This window comes from Leucoraja erinacea, chromosome 30 (assembly GCF_028641065.1).
Source record: "Leucoraja erinacea ecotype New England chromosome 30, Leri_hhj_1, whole genome shotgun sequence".
Taxonomy (NCBI): Eukaryota; Metazoa; Chordata; class Chondrichthyes; order Rajiformes; family Rajidae; genus Leucoraja; species Leucoraja erinaceus.
The window spans coordinates 5,571,249-5,590,560 of record NC_073406.1 but is presented as its reverse complement, the minus strand read 5'-3'; the positions used below and the strand labels follow the sequence as shown (position 1 = coordinate 5,590,560).

The 19,312-nt window shown below is 43.4% G+C and overlaps 1 protein-coding gene across 1 annotated transcript; it reads right to left on the bottom strand.

The window, feature by feature from the left end:
• Nucleotides 1–610: 610 nt before the first annotated feature.
• Nucleotides 611–18,035, bottom strand: LOC129711554 (protein SFI1 homolog). Its single transcript, XM_055659244.1, has 14 exons — nucleotides 17,925–18,035; nucleotides 15,039–15,231; nucleotides 14,675–14,819; nucleotides 14,191–14,354; nucleotides 12,981–13,189; nucleotides 11,828–11,972; nucleotides 11,094–11,346; nucleotides 8,239–8,356; nucleotides 7,503–7,647; nucleotides 5,522–5,723; nucleotides 4,069–4,211; nucleotides 3,349–3,484; nucleotides 2,298–2,408; nucleotides 611–1,187 (listed from the first exon to the last, which is right to left on the bottom strand). The coding sequence occupies exons 1-14, from the start codon at nucleotides 17,980–17,982 to the stop codon at nucleotides 1,134–1,136; spliced, it is 2,076 nt and encodes a 691-aa protein (XP_055515219.1). The 5' UTR covers nucleotides 17,983–18,035; the 3' UTR covers nucleotides 611–1,133.
• Nucleotides 18,036–19,312: the final 1,277 nt, after the last annotated feature.

Sequence of the window (19,312 nt, the reverse complement as noted above, 5' to 3'; positions counted from 1 at the left end):
TGAGTATTTTTTACTCAAATGTTCAAGTTCTGAGACATTGTGCTACAGGGGGAACAAGGTCACTTGTTGCTATTGAAACCAATACTTTCAGCTGATTGATGGGAGGGGATGGGGGAAGCGATTTGTAGTTTAATCCAATAAATAAGTTTGGTGAGTTCACAAACGGAATGGATGCCTCAGGAATGGATTATAGCAACACCAGCTGTAGTGTAGGTTGTGCTGCAGCATGATCAGTCTACTCAACAGAAAACTCTGGGCATGGTCTATAATGTTACAAAGACCTCAAAATATAAAATGCTGGAAACATTTAGAAAACATTCAGCAATAGCCAAGCAAAAAGGATAAGTTTTTCAGTTACATGCTAATTTTTCATCTGCAGAACCTGCCTTACCTGTTGACTATTGGCACTTTTTTTGGATATGGCCAAAGTTTCAGTTATACACAGCCATGAGCTCCCCACTTGTATTTCAATAAAAAATGAAACCACACAAACACACTGCTGCACCTCAAACAATCAAAACTGGGGCTTGGTAAAACAAATAGAAAGTTCCCCAATGCCAGATAAAATTTATTATTCCATCAAAAGGATTTGGGAACACACATTCGAAAGTGCAGAAATAAAACTTTATTTTAGAACAGGTTTTATAAAGAAATATACCCAAAGTACAACTTATTGAAAGTAAGTCAAAAATGAATGCAGTTAGATAAAGTCCACAACAAAATCTGCAGGTGAGACTGGATAGAAAACACACCAAGTTATAATTGCAAGTGGATTACATTTTGAGAAGTGTCCTAACTGTACGATGTCTCCTCACTACGGTCGTCAGTACCACGAACCAGGCGTTGGGCTAGATCTTGAGGCCACTAAACCCAACTTTTATCTCTGAAGTTGTTTGTAATCTAATTACTGGCAGAGCACAAAGTTAGAATTCCCTTACAAATACGATTTCCCTTATGAAAATGCACCATCTTCAACCTGTCCAACGAGATTGGAAACTGAGTGAACCAGAACAGACTGACACTGGACATTTGGGTTTTGTTGGAACCTTGTGGCATCATTCTGTTCATCTTCAGAAGCAATGTCAGTGGGAAGCCCCGAGCCTTTGTTTTGGGGCAAGCTTAAGATTTACCCACTATCTCGTATTTCTCTGTTTTTCAACAACCAATCTTATCCAGGTCGTGAAAACCTAAGAATAAAATAGACACATCAGATTTACAGTGAGTGGGTTCAGTGTGAGTGAGGATCAGATTTATGTTGCTGACGTGTATAATTCAAAATCATCAGAGACTGAAATGTTATATAACAATTTTGCACCCTATTAGTGAAATTTTATGCTGTAAAATTTGAGTGAATAGTATTGAGTGAAACAAAATACTAATTAGGAAAGTCATTATTTCTGTGTTACTGCTGCTGAAACATGCCTGCCTCAATTACATCCTCTGGCAGCTCATTCCCCATACCCACCACCCTCTGTGTGAAGAAGTTGCCTATCAGATTCCTAATGAATCTATCCCCTCTCACCGCAAACCCATGCCCTCTAGTTCGTGAAAATAATTGCCCCCTCAGAATTAGCAGAGATTTAAGATGACAATTTTAAACATTTTTTTTGTTTAGGCCACCTTTGGTTTGCCTGAACCAAAGGGTGGCACTCAGTCAGTTTAAAAGATTTAAACATGTGCCTCTACATTTACTGGAGAATACAGGTCTGTAGAGTAACAGGCTGAGAATCTTGATATAGAAACAAAGAAAAATAGATGCTGGAATAGGCCATTCGGCCCTTCAAGCCAGCACCGCCATTCAATATGATAATAGCTGATCATAAGTACCCCATTCCTGCTTTTCCCCCCATATCTCTTGATTCCTTTAGGCCAAAGAGCTAAATCTAACTCTCCTGAAAACATCCAGTGAATTGGCCTCCACTGCATCAATGTAAATTGTTTAGAGAAAGTGGAAATCAGTAACTGTTCCTACTGCTGATCACAGAGAGTTGGGGTGTGGGGAGCACATAATATGAGAGCCTTTTATGCTCCAGAATTTACTGCTGGGTAGGAGAGAGAAAAAGCAGCCAGGCTCCCTCAGCACACCTCTGATCCCGAGGTAAAGATTTTAGGGAGGGGGGTGGGGGTGGGGAGGGGAATGTTGTAATTCCTGGAAAAACAGGAAGACAACCAGACTGCTGATCCTCAGTATTTGGCTCAACCATGATGAAAGGTGACTGAGTGATACACCAAGGCATTTAACAAGAGAGAGACGTGACCAATATTGTAATGGTGCTATATGTAACTTTGGTACCTACATCCAACAGCAGGATCCTGTCGTCCTGAGCTGCAAACGCCTTTGACACCTGCATCTGTATGAACCGTCTCCGCCACAACTGCCATGCGTGCAGCTCCAGCTCCTGCTCGTACTGTGGGGGAGAGAGAAGCTTCCATCAGTGAAATACGCTATAAACAGAGCATAGATCCAATAGCACCTGACTGTTTACTAGTAGAGGCTTCCAGATTATGAGCTGATTAAAGTGGAGTGAATTCCCTATTGCCGTCATTCAGGCAGGGTGTGTGTCTCTTGTTTATGTCAATAGGAGGACAAGGATCAGCTGCAGGATGGATCCCATTATCTCAGTCCTGCCCATAAAGACAGCCGACAGATGGATGGCGAGGCTTCTTCAATGGGGAGATTCTCAGGGGAGGCTGCCTTCCCCTCATATATCTTTGCTGTAACGTATGATTCAACATATTACCAGCCAAAGCAGGTGAACAGAATGGCCCAGAGACCACAACAGGTTTCTCATCCCCAGAAAAGAGGATGATAAATGACGCTGGAGCAGGCTATATTTGATTATTGCTGAAACTGACAAACACAGCCTAGCCGATGTCTGTGGATGAAACAATTAGTAGCCAAGGGGCTTTGAATGGAATGGCAGACTATTCCCATTCAGTCAGGATAACACTTTTAACACTCATATTTTATTTATTTGTACATTGTACAGTTTATTGTCACGTGTATCGAGGTACAATGAAAAGCTTTTGTTGTGTGCTATCCAGTCAGGAGAAAGATAATATATGATTACAATTGAGCAAATTGAATCCAGACCGGATAACCGGTTGAAGATTGTCAAACTCAAGAAATAATTATTTTTACAATAAATCTTTATCAAAATCATTGCAAGTCAGAAGTGGGCAGCTGTGTTTAGTCCTCCCTGTCCTAGTCTGCTGCGGCCTCTTTATCATAATTTACATAGAAAGTGACATTAAAATTGCTATGGAAATGTAAAGCTAGATTAAATTAGTCACAGCTTAAACTGATTAAATTTAAAAATAATTTCAAATGAGAACTGCTATGCTCACCAGTCCCCTGGTCACCAGCATGCTCACAGTGAAGGTCCTCCACTGCTCCCAGATCTCCTGCAGCTTCTCGACTCTTTTCTTCTCCAGAAGTTGCTGTAGGAGTGTTTTGTTCCACCAGTTTATCAACAGTCGTTTGCTGTGGGGGGAAAATAGAAACAGCTTGTAAACTCATTCAAATGGGGATGCAGCTGACAGAGCTGCTGCCTCGTGGTGCCAGAGACTCGAGATCGACCCTGACGTTGGGTGCTGTATGTGTGGAGTTTGCACGTTCTCTCTGTTTCCTCTGGGTGATCCCATTTGCTCCCACATCCCAAAGTTGTGTGGGTTTGTACATTATTTGGCCTCTATAAATTGCCTCTAGAGTGTAGGGTGTGGATGCGAAAGTAGGATAAGAGAACTAGTGCAAACAGGTGATTGATGGTCTGCATGAACTCGGTCGGCCTGGGTCCTTTTTTTATGTTGTCTCTTTCATTCAATTAAAATCCACAAAATGCTGGAGGAATTCAGTGGGTGAGGCAGCATCTGTGGAGTTCCTCCAGCACTTTGTATTTTGCTCAAGATTTCAGCATTTACAGTTTCTTATGTCTCCCTTGTAAACCCCTGTACATTCACAACTCATCAACCCAGCACACCCCTCCTATTTCGTATAGGAACATTCTGTGTCCTAAAAAAATGAGACAGCCAGAGAAAGTCTTTCAGTGACCAAGCAAGACCAATCACCATAATTGATTCCTGTGGTGTTGCTCTGCACGAGATTCCTCCACATCCCACCGATCTGTCTGCTTCTGTGCCAGTACAAAAAGAATCCACCGTGACACAAATTTCCGCGACACATATCTGACACGATATCTGATTGCTTGCAGCTGTGAAAGAAGGGCAGATTTAAGCAGTGCCTCAGATAAAGATCACAAAGTAACAGTCAATCCTCTGTCAATGCCTTCCCGCCTGCATTTCCATTGAACAGGGAGCACCGTTAGAAATTAGTGAACTATTCAATTAAATTTCAATTCTACCCATTTGTCTGACTTTTGCTCAGTCGCTCAGCACAGATCAGTCAAGCTTTTTGTCACCTAACCCCCCTCCTTTCACCCCCCACCTTCCACCCCCCTCACCTTCCCTCCCCTGGACTGCTATCTATTTCTCCCCCCCCCCCGCCCCGCCATTTTCCTTCCTCTGACTTCCTAGTCTGCAACACTTGGAACCAGTCTCACACCTGATACCTGGCCTTTGTTCCATCCATCTGCCTATCAAAAAAAACCCTCTACCCTCTTGTGTCAAGAAAGGTCTCAACCCGAAACGTCACCCATTCTTTCTCTCCAGAGATGCTGCCTGTCCCGCTGAGTTACTCCAGCATTTTGTGTCTATCTTCGGTTTAAACCAGCATCTGCAGTTCCTTCTTGCACATTCCGCCTATTACCTGCCAGGCACTGTCCTTTCTATACCAAGCTTCCATGCTGGAATCAACTAGAACATAGACCAGCGAAGCACAACAGTACGCCCTTCAACACACAATGTCTGTGCCGTACAAGAAGCCAAGTTAAACTAATCTTTGCCTGCATGTGATCCATATCCCTCATTCCTGCATATCTATGTGCCGATCCAAAATCCTCTTAAATGCTACTATCTGCCTCCCCACCATTCTTGGCTACACGTTCCAGGCACCCACCACTCCCCATGTAAATAAATCTTGCCCTGCACATCTCCTTTAAACTTTAACCATCACATCTTAAAGCTGTGCCCTCTTGTCTTTGGCATTTCCACCCTGGGAAAAAGGTTGTGACTGTCTACACTATCTATGCCTCTCATAATTGTATATACTTCCATCAGATCTCTCAACATCCGACGCTCCTGACAAAAAACTTCCAAGTTTCTCCAACCCATTCCAGCTAATACCCTTTAATCCAGGCATCTGGATCTGATTACTTTGTACCACCGTGAGATCTTCTTTTACCTGTTTGGAATGCAACCAGCAACTAAAGACATTTTATTTTCTTTGATGACAGGCCATAGTAAAGCAAAATCTTTTGAACTGCGAAGGTAGACAAAAATGCTGGAGAAACTCAGCGGGTGAGACAGCATCTATGGAGCGAAGGAAATAGGCAACGTTTCGGGTCGAGACCCTTCTTCAGACATTTGAACTACTGTAAGTTAGCACACAACTCTCCATACCAACCTCCATATACCAGGATATCAATGCTTTGTGCAAGATTCGTTCACTCTGTCGTTGCACAAATGAGGCCATCTTATATTGCAAGTGCAATTGACTTCTCCAGATCACAAATGTCGAGTTTAGCCGCAACAATAAAACTTGAGCCAATGCAGTCAATGCCCAATGCTTCTGCTGATGTACGTTTCCTTCCCAAGTGAGAAAGCACCTAGGGTTTGATGGGAAAGTAAACCGATTCAACTCAGTTTATCCAATGTGCAGAACAACACACCAGTAATCTCTTTGTTCAATCTCCAATATGTGCTATGTTAGCAGCAGCAGCTGGGTCACAATAGTTCTTATCAAACTGAGGCTGCATCTCTTTACCAATATTTTAATTAATTTCAAAATGAACTTTATTATAAAAAATACATACAAAACAAAAACCGTGCAAAACTCTGAATATATTCTGAGTATGCTAATGCATACAATAATGCTAGTGTTATACCCGGTAGTGTTTGAACAACTCTACATCTTTGGCACTCATGTGGTCCCCTGGGGTGATATCCTGCCCCTTATTTGAGGGGTGTCCTCACTGGATTCAGCCCTTGAATACCCAGCAGCAGAAGGACCCAGGATGTGGTTCTCCCCCACCAAGCCTTCACGTTAGCTGCACAAAGCTTCAGTGCATCCCTCAGCACATACTCCTGCTGGGGCCTGGAATGGGCCAGTCAGCAACATTCCCTAATGGGCATCTTGCTGAGCTGGAAACTAACACGTTTCGGGCAGACCACCGAATGAATTGGTCTTCCAGCTGCACTTGATGTCTGTCTCAGTAGGTGTCCCAGGGAACTGCCCGTAAATTAGAGAGCCCTCTGTCATGCAGCTGCTTGGGATGAACCCGGAGGAGGACTCTTGCATTTTTTGCCAGGCCCTCTTAGCAAATTCACACGGCAAAGAGGTGGGAGGCTGCCCCCAGGGCAGCATCCATTGAGAGTGAGACCCCAATGGCACAGGAAGGTTTCCATATGGTTCTTCAGTTTACATTGTGAAATGTAAAGAATTCCACCTTGTGCTCCTCTTGCTCTGGAAGCAAGTATTGCTGAAAACTGCAGTGCATTGGATTAAATTTAAACAGGCAGTTTCCAAACAGTTCAAAACAAATGAATTATTTTAATAGAATATAGAAAATATTCGGGTGGTGCCGTACGATGGCAGCCTTGCCAACAGTCTGCCTCGTCCTTTTCTTCTTTTGTTGTTTTTAGTCTGTTGTTAAATGTATGTTTCAGTGTATCTTTAATTTTGTATTATGTGTGGGGTGGGGAAGGGGAAACTTTTTAAAAACTCTTTCCTCGACGGAGATGCAACTTTTTCCGTATCGTATCTCCGTCCGCACTGCGGCCTAACATCGTGGAGCTGACGGACCCATTGCTGGGGATCGACTTCGGGAGTTCCAACCGCAGAAGCCTGCGGACCTAACATCATGGAGCTCGCGGTCTCTTTGTCAGGGATCGACTTCAGGAGCTCCAACCACAGGAGCTTTGACCGCCCCGATCGCGGGAGCTTCAATCTCCCCGACATGGGAGCTTCAATCTCCCCGACTGCAGAAGTTTTGACTGTCCCGACCGCGGGAGAAAAGGAGGGAGGATAATACATTATTGCCTTCCATCACAGTGTGCTGTGGTGGATGTTTATGTTGATTTTTATGTAGCTGTGTGTCTTGTTGCTGTTTTGGTATGACTGTATGGCAAATCAAATTTGTTGTATGTTTTTACTTGGCAAATAAATTAATTACAATTACAAAAAGTCAAGAAACATTATCAAGGCAATTATACTCACAAGTTTTATTCTAATGATCTATGATGGGATGCAGTTTTTTACCTGGCAGCAATGAAATAAAGAGCAGCAAAGGATGGGGAGCTGGGATTTGAACTATAATGAAATTAGTTTCAGTGTGTGTGTGTGTGTGTGGTATGAGAGCTCAAGGACTGCTCTGGACGAGTCATACCTGCGGAGTAATGTTTGCTGGGAGTGCATGACAGCCTCTCTTTGCTTCAGACACAATGTTGCCATCTGATGAAATGCAGCCTGCACTACCCGGTGCCGTGATGCAGACATCACCTTCCTCTGCCTCACACCCTCGTCCTTTCGTTCTGGAGAAGCAAGGGATTGATTGCTGCTCATTTATCAGCACTGATTAAAATGAACAAGACTACAATATGCCCGTCCGTTCCACACCCCCAGATACTATTCCTTGGACTTGCTTGATGTAGAAGTGTTGGAGTTACAGTGATCCACATGGATGATATGTAGTGAGGAGGCAAAATTTGGATGACTAGTCTGCTAGCATACTCAAGTAGTAGTCTCACCCCGGTCACTCTCCCTTCCCTCCTCACCCGTCAGTTTTTCAATGTACTTCGGTACACGTGACAATAATAAACTAAAATAAACTAAAACACAAAGTGCTGGAGGAACTCAGTAGGTAAGGCAGCATCTGTGGAGGGAATGTACAGGCAACATTTTGGGTCGGTGCCCTTTCTTCAGACTGAGTGAGCCAGGAGAGTTGCTGATAGAAACATTTTCTGCATTGTTAAATTTCACTCTAATTTCAGTGCAATTTTCTGTGGTGATATCTCTGTGGCCATCATCTCAACTTTAATGACAGTTTATTACATTTCTGGCCTGTTTTCTATAAAAGAAAGACAAGCAACTCATGCAATGTGATCTTAAGAAGAATTTCTCACCTTTCACCAATCTGGCCCAGGCATGGAGCAGGTGCTTCAAGTGCCTCTCTCCAATGTTACCAGCAAATTGCTGGGACAGCTGGGATAATCTGACAGCCTCCTTCCAACTATTGAACAACTGCAAACAAAACCACTCAGAAAGGGTTAAATCATGGTGCAGTCACAGGAGAACATAGTAGTATTAGGACTATCAAAAACTAATTTAACTGTCTGCCATGAGGCTACATACACATTGTGAACCTCAGGGAATCCCTTGTGGATAATTTTAGATGGGTAATATTAAATGTAACTCATCTCAAACTTGGTCGTGAGATACATCACAACAAAAAATGACCTTGTTTTCATCTAAAACTCCTCCAAAGACAGCAGATCCTGAATGACAAATACTGTTGGAAAATAAGTGTGGAAATGTGGTAAGAGATTGGCTTGGCTGGACCCCAAGGATACGCCTTCCTGGCATCCAGTTCTTTAATGGCACATAGGAAATGTATGCACAGTGAGGCACCAGAGACCCTGCTGCTTGTGAATAGGAACCAGCAAGAATTAATACCTTCATCAGCGTGGTAACAATTATAGTCTACAACCTGTGGGTTGTTGTACTGACTCAGCATTGATGAATAGATTAAGGACCTTGTTAATGCACATGGACAAATCAGAATTAACAAGCTCGGGCTCCAAAAGCACCAGCTGATACGTGGAAGTGGTCTACGAGGGAGTTCTACTCGAGCTCACACAGAGTAACAGAGAAAATAGGTGCAGGAGTAGTCCCTTCAAGTGAGCACTGCCATTCAAAATGATCATGGCTGATCATCCAGAATCTGTACCCCATTCCTGCTTTCTCCCCATATCCCTTGATTCTGTTAGCCCTCTAAGCTATATCCAACTCTCTCTTGAATACTGCCAAATGAGATGAGTTTTCTCACCCTAGATGTTTTACTGGTGAATCCTGCACCAATAACACACAGATGATTAGGGATAGCAGGGAGTTGTGTGTGGGAAATGGTGTCTCATTAATTTGACAGTTTGTTGAAGAGATCACCAAGGGGATTGAGGAGGACATTGTCTACGTGGACTTTAGCTTGGCCTTTGACAAGGTAGGCTAGAACAGAAGGTTAGATAACATGAGATCCAGGGTGAGCTAGCTAACTGGATTCAAAGTTGGTTGTGTGGAAGGAGTCAGGGGGTAATAGTTTTTCCAATTGGAGGCCTGTGACCAGTGGTGTGCCGCAGGGTTCTGTGCTGGGCCCACTGATGTTTACCATCAATATAAATGATCTGGTGACAAGAGAGTTCATATTGTTCGTGAATCTGCAGATGACACCACATTTGGTGGTATAGTGGACAGTAAGAAGGTTATTTCAGTTTGCTGAATTAACCAGGGAAGTGAGTCAAGGAATGGTAGATGGAACTTAACTTGGGACAAGGGTGAAGTGTTGCATTTTGATAAGTCAAAACAGGACAGGACTTACACAGGAAATAACGTGGTAGAGCAGAGTATAATTACAGCATAATTTTCCCAAAGGTAATGACACAGATAGAAAGGGTGGTAAGGGAAGAAGACAGAGTTTGGCATGTTTGGTGAAATTTGAAAAATTAAAAAGGTACTATAGTCTCCGAAAATGTGATTTTGTTTGTTTGAATGGTTCAGGAATTGTATATATTTATCAATGAATAAAGTCTATTTTGAAATAAAAAAAAAAAAAAAAAAAAAAAATATTAAGTACAGGAGCAAAAAATAAAGTGTAGGAGGAACTGAGTGGGTCAGGCAACATCTATGGAGGGAATGGATAAGCGATGTTTCGGGTCGGGACCGTTCCCTAGACAGAAGTCTGAAAAAGGATCCCGACTCCAAACATCGCCTGTCAGTCTGAAGAAGGTCCTGACCCGAAATCTTGTCTGTCCTGTGTACCCGAGGCTGTGTATCACTCAACACAGTTTCAGACATTACACTTTGAATGGCAATGAATAATGCTGCCATCTCATGGCCCCTGCTAATTTTGTTTTGTAAGTTCTGCCCTCTTGTGGCCTCTGGATAATGCTAACTTGTATCTGTCTAACCAGCAGTCAGAGAACACAGAACAGCATAGGAACAGGCCCTTTGACCCACAATGTCCATGCCAAATAAGGTCAGCCTGGCCAAGATTCACCAGGAAGCAATTATGGTGTGATTATGTGTTTTAATCAGTCAACAATTTGTTTGAACAATCATTCAAAGGAGCATAGACACAAAATGCTGGAGTAACTCAGAGGGTCAGGCAGCATCTCTGGAGAAAAAGAATGGTGACGTTTTGGTCGGAACCCTTCTTCCGCTGAGTTACTCCAGCATGTTGTGTCCATCATTAGTGTAAACCAGCATCTGCAGTTCCTTCCTGCACAGTAAGAGGAGCGTGCCCTGCATGTGGATGGAAAGAATTGGAAAGAAAGGGAGCATGCTCTGGTGTAATTGTCCAGGCACTGCAGTGGAGAAAAAAGAATCAGAATGGTTTGTCTCAAATCTGAGTGCTGAAACATTAGGAAGGGGAATTGGGTTTGGAAGAAATCTGGCGTTAATAATTCACTGAGGCAATCCTCAGAAAATTAAAAGTACACCCAAACGTAAAGTAACCAAGGCAAGAGGCAAAAGTAAATAAAAACAAGAGGCAAAAATAAAACCCAATAAAAACTGTTTCAAATGAAACCGAAATATCTAGTTTTAGTACAAAAGGTAATGGGGAAATCAAATGGTTTGAGAGAGCCATGGGTGCAAAGTTTTGTTTACTTGAAGGAAATATTGTTTGAGCAGAGATAGGATTGGGATGGAGCTGGAAACGGGGATTAGAGACAAAGCTGTTCAGGAAAAATCTAATTTCACCTACTATTTGAGTGAGGACAATATCTCGATGTCTCAGAGCTTGGTGTAGTATTGCCCTCTGTCTCCAGCACCGGATGACTTTCTGTGCTGTTCTAAGTTTCCTGTGATTCTCTGAGGAACACTGCAGCACCAAGTGATATCTCCATTTACTGAAAGACTCCAGCAGGACCCGCAGGTTCTGTGTGGTTTGAAATGCCCACGATTTCTGCCACATCTTCTTTTTCTGAAGTGTGGCGGAGTGCCAAACCCGTATATACCTGTGCCAAGGAAACAATGAATCAGTAACAGTTCACGGGGATAGAGGAATTAAGAACAAAATCAGAAACGGATCTTTCAGCCCATTGAATTAAATGCTGCCAGATTCCAGTCAGCAACCTTTGCATCCTTTAATATATCAATCTTTCAATCTTGAATTATCAATTGATCTTGCACCTAATGCCATCTGTGAAAGTTTCAACTGTTTATGTAGAAATATTTCTTGTCTTCACTTATGACATGCCTGACTCCAATGAGTTGTTTTTGTGCCTTTGTCCCAAATTCTCCACGAGCAAAAAGTTTATTTTTCTCCAACCATCAGTTTTTAATTAATATTTCAAAATCTTCAAGTAAGACTTGGTCTTTTAAATTTCAGGATATATAACATTTGTTTGCGTAATGCAGGCGAGCTAATTGAATGAAACGCAAAGAATCACTAACTCACACAAATGACACTAACTCACAGTAATAACTATGTCAGACCTGCTCTGCACCAGCTTGTCTGCCATTATCTTCACATTTCCCCGTCTCGCTGCTTTCTGCGTCCAGGTGCGTAGAATCAAACGCTTTATTCTCAGTGCGTGGATGGAAAGGAAACGAGCCTGGAGACCTTGGACCTGCTTTCTTTCTGGAAGAGGCAGCACAATTTGCAGAATATGAATCACAAGAGGAACTGGCAATTAGTTTTACTGAACAGATTGCACACATCACTAGCACAATAGAAATATAAGCAAGAACTTGTCCCAGAAATTAAGGGTGGACTATACTGATGCAGCACAGCTCACCAAGAACCACTTTGGTTATGGGTCCACTGCTTGGACTTACTGGATGTGTAAACAACACCTAACATGCTTGTGGTGCAGAATATTGTGTAGTTATATCCAAATGATCACTCTACTTTCACACTACCGCTAGTAATTAATTTATTCAGGCAAAGCCAGAGTTGGAAACCAGTCCAGCTGGGCAATACTGGTCTCCTTGCCCAACATCAGTTGATAGAAAATGTTCTTATTCTGCTGGAGATCTTAATGCATCATCTGCCCTGATGAGGACGACAGATAGCACAATGGGCTAAGAGTTCGGCTGGCGACCGGAAGGTAGCCGGTTCAAATCCCGCTTGGAGTGCATACTGTCGTTGTGTCCTTGGGCAAGACACTTCACCCACCTTTGCCTGTAATGGAATGTTACGGCGGCAGGCGCGGGCACACCGCGACGCCCTGTGTCTCCCTTTCAAGGGAGATGCTAAAAATGCATTTCGTTGTCTCTGTACTGTACACTGACAATGACAATAAATTGAATCATTTCATTTTTTGTAAATAACTGTTCTGTCTCATGGGCAGCACAGTGGTGCAGCTGGTAGAGCTGCTTCCTCACAGGGCCAGAGACCCAGGTTCAATCCCGAACTTGGCGTGGAGTTTGCATGTTCTTCTTGTGACTGCATGGATTTCCTCCAGTTTCCTCTCACATCCCAAAGACGTATGGGTTTGTAGGTTCATTGTAAATTGCCCTAGTGTGTAGGGAGTGGATGCAAAAGTGGGATAACATAGAACTAGTGTGAACGGGAAATCGATGGTCAAGGGGCTTGTTTCCATGCTGCATCTTTCAATCAATTAAAACTTCCTGCGCTGTCACTCACTCTCTGTATACTTGTGCCAACAGGACATTGCCTTTTGGATTTTCTGGTGCAACATCTTTCTGCACCTTCTGTCAGTTTCCTGTTTTTGTAATAAACGTATTTTCCAAAGAGTCAGCACGACTTGACACTGTTGGCCAAAAGAAAACTCAGCAACCAATTCCCGATATGTCTTGCGGGTCTGCCTCCATCTGCTCCAACTCTGAAATACTCTGCAGGAGAAAAGTAACACATAAATTATTGATTGTTTGAAAGATAGAGCTTGGAAAAAAAGATCTTTGGCCCACCAAGTCTACGCCAAGCATCCATCACCCATTCACGCCATTTTTCTTATCCCACTTTCATATCCACTGCGTTACAGAACACAAACTACATCTGCTGCGCCATTAACTTATTCTAGACATGGCAAAAGTAAGACACCGTGATGAGCCCTATTTCTTCTGGTTGCCAAATAGGAAAGAAGAGACACAAAAAGGGAGATGAGGCACATTTGGTGTTGTTGTCCAGTGGCCCTCACTACTGTTGTGGCATGATTACATTTATAGAGAAAACATAAAAAAACTGCAGATGCTGGTATTTGGAGCAGAAAACAAACTGCTTGAGGAACTCAGCAGGTCAGGCAGTATCTGTATTTTGGGTCTAGACCTATCCTCAGGACTGAAAGAGTAGAGAGGAGGTAGCAAGTTTAAGGTGCTGAGATGGGTTGGATGAGGAATATGGGAGGTGGATTGGGCAGATGTGAACGGGGGGGGAGGGGGCGAGATGATGGGATGAGTGGGTGGGAAAGAAACTGGTTGAGGGGGGCAAATGTTGTGGGACAGAAGGGTAAGTGTGGATGTTTCTGGGTGGAGAGATGGACTGGAGGAGGAACAGATTACCTAAAATTAGAGAATTGATTGATCAGATGTTCATGCCACAAGACTGAAATCTGAGGTTTTGTGCTCTAGTTTGCATTGTAGACTAACGAGTGGTTATATGTAACACTCTTGTGAATGAATAGTCTATCTAGGCATGCATACGTCAGAGGCAGACACTGCTTGCAACCCAGTGAGAGCTAGCACCTCCAGAGGAGGGCTGAATCCATGTGGAGGGAATTTCAATCTCCCTGACTGTAGAAAGCTTCTGGAGAGAGGGGGGAAGAAAAATACAATGACAATAAAAAACAATGAAGCAGCTGGCAGACAGTGGAATAACAGAACCAACACAGACGTACCTTGTCAGCAGGGACTGTCGGCGAAACCGATCCACCTGGCACACCTGCCACAACCGCGCAGCCCAGAGCATCAGATGCTCTTTAACCAGACGCTCCTCCAGTTTACACTGAAGCCATTTTCCTGCTTTATCCAAGTCAGTTCTGTTTGCTGGTCTTGCATCACTCTGAAAAATGCTCTACAAATGAATGCCACAAATAATCGGTTTGAACTTCATCACATTCAAATTTACTTCTTATTTTAGAGCTCTCTGGCTGGATATAAACCCAAACTATTAGATTAGATTAGATTAGATTAGACTTTATTAAATTTTATATAAAAGAAAAATAGAGCACAGTTAGAAAGGATAATATTTTCAAACAGGTAAACAAAGGTAAAAGCCTGAGCTGCATGGAGGTGGTGGTAAGTTTTATACATAGGAAGCTTGGAGGTCCAGGTGTTGCTTGGCCAATCTGTCAGGGTCTCATGCATGTATTCTCCATCTACCTGTTCAGGTGTGCTGCAGCCAGACTCCTCCGTACCCTGTGGGATTGTGCTGTTCTGCAGAGGCAGGTACTTGCTAAATCCTTGCAGACACGGACCCTCAGGCCAGAGTTTCAGAATACCCTGTAATCGGATCCAAGTTGGGATCCTGTAGAAATCACCACATTTAAAAAATAAAAATTAATTCAGTGCCAAAATATGATCATAACCTTCAGATAACCATCACACTGTTTGTCTGAATTCCAATACCTTCCCCGATAATGTTCCAGAATGTATCTGTTTTCTCTCAGCAAAGATTAAGGTAACCCAAAGTAATCTTAACCCTGTTACCCACAGCACACCACTTACTCCAGTGTTCAGATCGTACTTAGCCAGCTGAAGTCTGTGAAGCTCCTCTCTCCAGTCTTGAAATCGTGGCTGATGTGTCTGCTCAGAGCAAACAATTGCTGGTGAATGTAGTTCTCGATGAGTTGCCTGGACACTGACCAGTTGAACTGAGGTTGCATATTCTGCCTTTTGGTTGCAGTCGTTATCTTTCCCGTTACTCTGACAACTAAGAACTAAGCATGGAAATAAACAAACACCAGGTCAATAGAAAGAATGAAGGCACTGATTTTCCATTTGTGTAAGATCACTTCTTTCCGGTGGGCGGCGCGACTCTGGTCAGCAGAGGCCTCTGCAGTCTGTCCGCGTTTTATTATTTTCTGTCTGTGTTTTTATGTAGTTTTTGTTATTTTTTGCTGGGGTGGGAGGGGGGGGGGAAACTTTTTAAATCTCTCCCTGCACGGGAGACCCGACCTTTTCTCGTCGGGTTTCCGTTGTCGTTGGGGCCGCAACGAGGAGCGGCCTCCAACAGGAAGAGACCAGGGACTCTGGTGCTACGACTCACCGTCACCGTCGCGGGGCTGGCCGAGTCCGGAGCGGGTGGAGCGGTGGAGGAGCGCTGCTGCTGCTGCTGCTGCTGCTGCCTCGGAGGCTGCAACTGCGGGTCTGGCGGACGGTGGCACTGGGAGCCCGCGGGTCCCTGGAGGGAGACCGCTTTTCAGGGCTCTCGCAACGGCGACTTCCCCCGCCCGAGTTGCGGGGTTGAAGAGCTCCTGGAGCGGGGCCTACATCACTGCCCCGCGCGGCTTGGAATGGCCGCGGGACTCTGCGAGCACACGCCGGGGGCTCTAACACCAAGACCCGGTGTGCGACCTCGCACCACCCGGCGTGGCTTTAATGGCCGCGGGACAATCGCCATCGCCAGCCGGGAGCTTTGACTTTGACTCTGACATGGGGGGGGGGGGGGGGGGAGAGTGCAGTGGAGAGATAAGTTTGGTTACACAAAAAAGCTGGAGAAACTCAGCGGGTGCAGCAGCATCTATGGAGCGAAGGAAATAGGCAACGTTTCGGGCCGAAACCCTTCTTATTTGGCCTTCCATCACAGCGATGTGATGGATGTTTATGTAAATTATGTTGTGTCTTGGGTCTATTTGTTTGTAATGTATGGCTGCAGAAACGGCATTTCGTTTGGACCTCAAGGGGTCCAAATGACAATTAAATGTATCTTGTATCTTGTATCTTGTATCTTCCTCGTGAGAGGGGGAAGATTAGGAGAGGAATGGCAAAAGCTGGAAGAAGTGGTATGGGGAGTGATAGGGAGCAAAAAAGGAGAACCACTCTCTGAATTCCATTGTAAGATATCAGGTTTCTGCCCCAGTGCAATGGACAATCTATCAAAAAGCTTCAGGGTACTCAACTAAATTATTAAAATTACTTCTTTAAAAATAAAGGCTCGGATGAACTACTGCAGTACCTGGCAAAAAGCAGCAGAGGGTACCAGTCAGCCAGACATGTTGAAAAGACAGGCACAAAATGCTGGAGTAACTCAGCAGGATAGGTGGCACCTCAGTTGAGAAGGAATGGATGACTTTTCGGGTCAAGAACATTCTTCAGACTGTCTTGTCTGAAGAAGGGTCTCGACCCAAAACATCACCCATTCCTTCTCTCCAGAAATACTGTCTGACCCGCTGATTTGCTATAGCATTTTGTGTCTATCTTCGATGTAAACCAGCATCTGCAGTGCCTTCCTACATATGTTGAAAAGACAGTTGGACTCAGCAACTTCTATTTGATTTCTAATCATCCATCAGATTCTCTGCAGGACCAGCAAGACCACAGACCCTGAGACAGGTGTGGCTGAATTGGTTTGTTGGCATCATATAATTTTGATAAAGACAAACCAAGAGTATAACATACAGGTTCAATCCATTCTTAATACACTCAAGATTTATCTATTGAATTATATAGGATTTACACCACAACAGCAGGCAATTAAACCCAAGTGGTTTATTTTGTGTTTCAGTCTTTCTCCAAACTCCATCAATTTCCATCTCTCTCATGTACTCAACAGACATTCCCTTAAATTCCTTTCCTCCCAGCTGCACCACACTGCTGAGTTCCACATCTCAATCTTTCACCATATATACAGGGTAGTAGTTTCCCTTGAATTCCTTAATTATTGGTGAACAATTTATACCACCCCTACTTTAGCATCCTCCAACAAAGTGGACCATCATTTGTATATTCTCCTCATGAAGCCATTTCATAATCTAAAATAGACACAAAAGTTGGAGTAAGTCAGCGGAACAGGCAGCATCACTGGAGAGAAGGAATGGGTGATGTTTTGGGTCAGACAGAAGAAGGGTCTCGACCCGAAACATCACCCATTCCTTCTCTCCAGAGATGCTGCCTAACCTGCTGAGTTACTCCAGCTTTTTGTGTTTATCTTCGGTACAAACCAGCATCTGCAGTTCCTTCTTACACATAATCTAAAATGATGGCTACCAAGTCATCTGCAAAAAAGAGCTTGGGCCATTTCAATCTTTCCTTTATATTTAATGGAAATGTTCAGTAAATGTATAGTTTATAAAGATGAAAAGAAAAACCTGCCCAATACATACCAGTTAACCATTATCACTAAAACAAATTACCTGGACATTGAACCAGTGAAAGAAACTGGCCCTTCGGCCCACCGAGTCCACGCTGACCATTGATCAACTTAAGACACGCATGTATTTCTGACTGTTGTATGAAATTTGGCTGCCATGTATCCTATATATGGCTACATTTACAAAATAGCAAAATAGCTGTCAAGTGCTTTGAAGGAATACACTTTTTTGAAACTTTTCTCTTAAGCTCTAACTGAAATTGACTGAGCAAGTCAATATATTTGATACATCAAAAGAGTATAACATTCTCATGCTCAAACCTGCAGTTTGTTGCTGTGTCTGTACATGACACCATTGGAATAGATGCAGCAAAGCCATTTTCTTTCCCCATTTTACATTCAATAATGTGTGCCAATGCAGGAGGCAACTCTCCACATTGCCAGAATGAATCCTGACACGTTGGAAGATAATATTGTGTGCAAGAAACCATGTCTGTGCCTCAAAACAATCACTAGGAAAAGAAACGCATAAAACATAGGTCAGAGCTGTGGAAATACACAAATAGCAATTTCATTAGTAAATGATGATGAAAAATGATTTAGCTCTTTGGTGCTGCAGGGTATTGCATGATCAGGTAATTATTGTAAACATGGACAGCCTTGCTTCAAACTGTGCATCACAATTCATAGCAAGGGCCAATCACTCACAGCAAGAGGAACCACTAAATGCCGATGGCTACTTCTACAGGACTTCGCAAGCTCTCAGCATTTCTGTTGCAAGGGACAATGTTCAAAGAAGGTACACAAAAATGCTGGAGGAACTCAGCGGGTGCAGCAGCATCTATGGAGCAAAGGAAATAGGCAACGTTTCGGGCTGAAACCCTTCTTCAGACAATGTTCAAAGAAGGTTTGGAATCTTTTTCTTTATAGTCAACCCTCCCACATTCCTGGGAGCACTGAGTTTGATTCCTTCTGTGATGGTTCCCTTCTGACAGTTCCCTCAATGGCCTTCTTCAGGTGAGCCTGGACTGAGCATTGAAATACCAACCTTGCCTACGTTTGTCCTAAATGAGAGTCACACGAGTGGACCTTCCATAGGCAATCAACCAGAGCAGCTGCGGCCAGTTGTAGAATTCCTTATGTCAACCAGCTTTGATGGGTTTGTCTGTGCTGAACGGTGTTGAAATGGTAAGTAAAGACAAGCTGTTTCCACAGGCAGATTTGTAATGACTACATACGATTCAGAGACCACAAAGGTTATAACTACAAAAGGAGTAGCCTTGATCTGGGATGTTGTGTCAGCAAAGGAGATGGAAACAGAATCAATAACTATCCCATGGGATTTGGTTAAATATTTGATAGGTACTGTGTGGAAAAAGAGGAGCAAAGTGGAGAGGAAAATATGCAAGGAATAAAACTAGGACTTATGTGAATACAATAAATAATTATTGTGTTATACCTCACTGCATTGATGTATAAAAATAAATGGGGATCATCTCATCTTGTTCCGCTCTCCCTTTCTAAGTTCGAACATTTGGAGTTGCAGCTGTCCACAGCAGTCTCCAATGAGCAGTGGAAAATTACTTGTGGTTTCTTGCTGTGAAGATGCCACGCATTACCTTTGCACACAACTGTCTCTTCCCCACCACAAGGCATAACTTTCTTTGACATGCTGTTAGTTTCCAGTTGAAGCTATCCATCAGTGGCCA

What these genes read in the sequence shown, in the direction of transcription:
- LOC129711554 (XM_055659244.1), bottom strand. Translation starts at nt 17,982, where the DNA reads ATGGCTTTGCTGCATCTATTCCAATGGTGTCATGTACAGACACAGCAA. An exon ending in GCTGCAGCACACCTGAACAG is followed by an intron (nt 14,355 to 14,674) that starts GTAGATGGAGAA and finishes AGCATTTTTCAG; the next exon opens with AGTGATGCAAGACCAGCAAA. An exon ending in TTGGCACAAGTATACAGAGA is followed by an intron (nt 11,973 to 12,980) that starts GTGAGTGACAGC and finishes TGCCTCTTCCAG; the next exon opens with AAAGAAAGCAGGTCCAAGGT.